The 3,040-nt window shown below is 63.5% G+C and overlaps 1 protein-coding gene across 1 annotated transcript in view; it reads right to left on the bottom strand.

Annotated features, from left to right (window-relative positions):
* Nucleotides 1–3,032, bottom strand: part of LOC109298074 (mucin-5AC-like) — an 8,232-nt gene extending 5,200 nt beyond the window's left edge. Inside the window, exons 1-4 of the mRNA XM_019518208.1 lie at nucleotides 2,467–3,032; nucleotides 1,263–1,966; nucleotides 726–1,003; nucleotides 206–397 (exon numbers count right to left, since the gene is read on the bottom strand). Coding sequence (XP_019373753.1) covers nucleotides 206–397; nucleotides 726–1,003; nucleotides 1,263–1,965 — 1,173 coding nt within the window. The 5' untranslated portion in view covers nucleotide 1,966; nucleotides 2,467–3,032. The remainder of the gene's footprint in view (nucleotides 1–205; nucleotides 398–725; nucleotides 1,004–1,262; nucleotides 1,967–2,466) is intronic.
* Between the last annotated feature and the right edge of the window lie 8 nt (nucleotides 3,033–3,040).

Raw genomic sequence — 3,040 nt, 5'->3', positions numbered from 1 at the left:
CGAGCTGGTCCTCTCCATCCCACGGCCTCACAAACATGCCTGTGAAGCCACCCACTTGCTCCCTGTTCTCACCCCCGCCTGCCCTCCAAAAGCAGGACTGCCCCCGGCCTCTACCAAAATCTCCCTTGTGTGCTGCCCCGGCCCAACACCCAGGTATGCCTGGCCCTGTCTCTGATTCATCTCCACCTCTCCCTTCCTTCCTGGCCCACGAGACCGTTTCTCCTCTCCTTCCCTCTCTCCACACCATCCCGTGCTGCATCGTACTCACCACAATCTTCTCGACCATGGGCACTTTCAGGCCCTCCAGCTGCATGGCCACCTCTGTGCTCTGCTCCGCAACTGTGCTCAGGGTGAGGATTGCTAGCAGGAAGCGCTGCCCATCCTTCCCGTCCAGCCTCTGGCGGGAGCGGGACCAAGGCAAAGGCAGGCTCTCAGCCAGGGGCCTCTTACTCCTCCCCAACCCCCTGCGGGACTCGGGCCTCCCGGGAACCGCACTGTGCTGACATGCACCTCGTCCTGGGCCGGCGGGTTGGGGTGCAGGGGCAGTGTGTGTGGAGGGAGGGGACCCAGTTGGGGCTTCACAAACACACCCACCTCGAGCAGAGCTCGTGGGCTGAGTGTGTCCCCTTGCGGGCTTCAGGTTCCCAGGGATGGGATCTCCCCATGGGCTGGATGGGGCAATGCAGGACTGAGTGGGGGCTGGCGCCATTGGGGAAGTTTCATACCTGCCCTGGTTCCTGGAGGTGTTTTATCACAAGGAGGCGGGCAGCTTCCTCAGGTGGACTCCCATCTTCATCTTCCTCCTCGTCCTCGTCCTCGTCCTCAGTGGCTGGTCTGGGAATCACTGCAGTGGGGAGGAAAGGGGAGAGGGTGAGTCCAGGACCGCTGAGAGGAAGGGAAGTGGGGCACGGGGGGCAGAGATGGGGCCATGCTGCCCTCGCCAGCACAAGAGCCCTGTCAGCAGGAGTCTCACGTGGTCCCTCTCCAGCACCCTCCTCCACCCCTGCAGCCTCCTGCCCCCGTGGCTGAGAGGAGGCTGGACTCTCACTGCTCGCCTGGGAGGTGCCTGTCCCCATCTCAAGGGACCCTGGCTCCCCCCTCAGCCCATCCACACTGACACCACTTGACACATGGACAAGGAGGTTTGTGTGGCTCAGCCCCCTCGCCTTCACCGGGATCCCCCTGTGTAACTTTTGGAAGGTCTGCTTGGCCTCGCAGAGTGACTGGCCCTGAGACCTCCTGGCCCCCAGCGGGCCCCTCACCTGTGCGGCTGGCGCCAGGGGCCGGGGTGGTCCCGCGCTCCAGGGAGCTGGGAGTGTCCTCCTCCTCCGAGGAGCTGCTGCTGGAGCTGGTGTTTGGGGACTCCAGGGAGCTATCGGAGTCCCCCGAGGATGAGCTGGGGCTCGGGCTGGAGTTTCGGGACTCCAGGGAGCTGTTGGAGTTCCCCAAGGAGGAGTCGCGGCTCGGGCTGGTGCTCCCGGACTCCAAGGAGCTGTGCAAGTCGTCCCAGGAGGAGCCGCAGCTCAGGCTGGGGCTGGTGCACGACTCGCTTAGCTCCTGGCCCAGGGAGAAAGGGCCCTCGTCCTCGGCTCTGCAGGGGGCTGCTTCCTGCTGTGGGGCTGCAGGGTCGGGCTCCAGGCTCCTCCACGCCATGCAAGGGGAGCTGCACAGCTCTTCTGTCTGGCGCTGTTGTGGTGCCAGCTCCTGCTTGCGCAGGCGTACCCAGGGCCATCTCCATCTGGTCTGGGAGGTGGTGGGTTTCCGCTCCTCCTTTGTCCTGCTGTCAGGAGCTGCTCGTTTTCTTTGGCAGCATACAGGGCACAGCCACCTCCTTGCCTTGATGGGCCCTTCCTTGTCATGGCAGGCGGGGCCCAAATCCTCCTGCCCAGGCCCCCTGCTGCTCTCTGCTCCCATGCTGACCACCTTGGCCGACCTCCGCCTCAGTATCCGCCGCAGCCTGTCCATCCTGGCACCCAACAGGAGCAGTGGTGAACTGGGGTTTGGGGCACCCCCCTGCCTTGCTCACCCAGGTGACAGGCACACGGACCTGGGTTTCACCCATGTCTCCAGCATCCCTTAGACACCCAGCTCCCTTGTCCTGGCTCTCACCTCTGGAGGGGCCAGGGGCTGAAGATCCTGGAAGGCCAGGCAGCCCCTGGGATGGATCCTGGGCCTGGCATTTGGCAGTACCAAGCCGAGGAAGACAGGGGCCCCCTCCCTGGCACCTGCTAGTGGCCAGTAACGCCACAACTTTGTCCTCCCTGCAAACTCAGCCTGGGCAGCACTGGCTGACCTGGGAGGGCTGGGGAGCTTCAGCACCTGGGCATGTTTCCAACCCCTTAGTGATGGTGTCAGAGAGCACCAGGGCAGGGGTCACCACGTTGCACGGCACTGCATTTCCTGCCCCTTTCTGCAGGTCCCTGCACAGGCATGGCAAGCCCCTGCAGCATGCTGCAGGCCCCTCACCTGCCCTGCGGGATGGAGCACTGCTGGGCGGATGCTCGCTGGCCCTCCGGGCGCCTCGCACTCCTCCCTTCAGCTCCTGCACTGAGGCCTCCCTCCTCGCCGCCGATGGATGATAAACCACGCCGCCTGGACCCGCAGTTGCTGCCATCAGATGGGGCTGACACCTACCCCTGAAAAGGACTATGCCAGCGTGTTGGAAGCCATCCTCTTGCACAGCCCCTTCCCCTGGAACAAAACGGCACCTCTCCGCCTGCCCTCCTGCCCCTTCCCCTCTCTGCTTGCCCCTGCCAGCAGCCGTCTTCCTCCCAGACCTTCCCTTGCGGGCCCTTTCCTGACAAGCAAGAGAAACTCCTGCCACCCTCCTCACTCCGCTTCTTCTACCTCACAACTGTTTTTGGTTTCTCCCTCAAGCTTGTCTTCATGACTGGTATCACCCAGGAGAGACCAAGTCCCCTGCTCGACACCATCAATAACTGTGGCTCTAAATGGATTGTGCCCAGTGTTTTAGTTCACACGGGCTGTGCACCATGCTTCAGCCATTGTGGTGGGGAAGTGACCCTTGGCCGGGGAGGAG

This window comes from Gavialis gangeticus, unplaced genomic scaffold (genome assembly GCF_001723915.1).
Source record: "Gavialis gangeticus isolate Ggan-Ray unplaced genomic scaffold, GavGan_comp1, whole genome shotgun sequence".
NCBI classification, from domain to species: Eukaryota; Metazoa; Chordata; order Crocodylia; family Gavialidae; genus Gavialis; species Gavialis gangeticus.
Note: the sequence above shows the minus strand (reverse complement) of the source record. Positions and strands in the feature narration are given on the sequence as shown.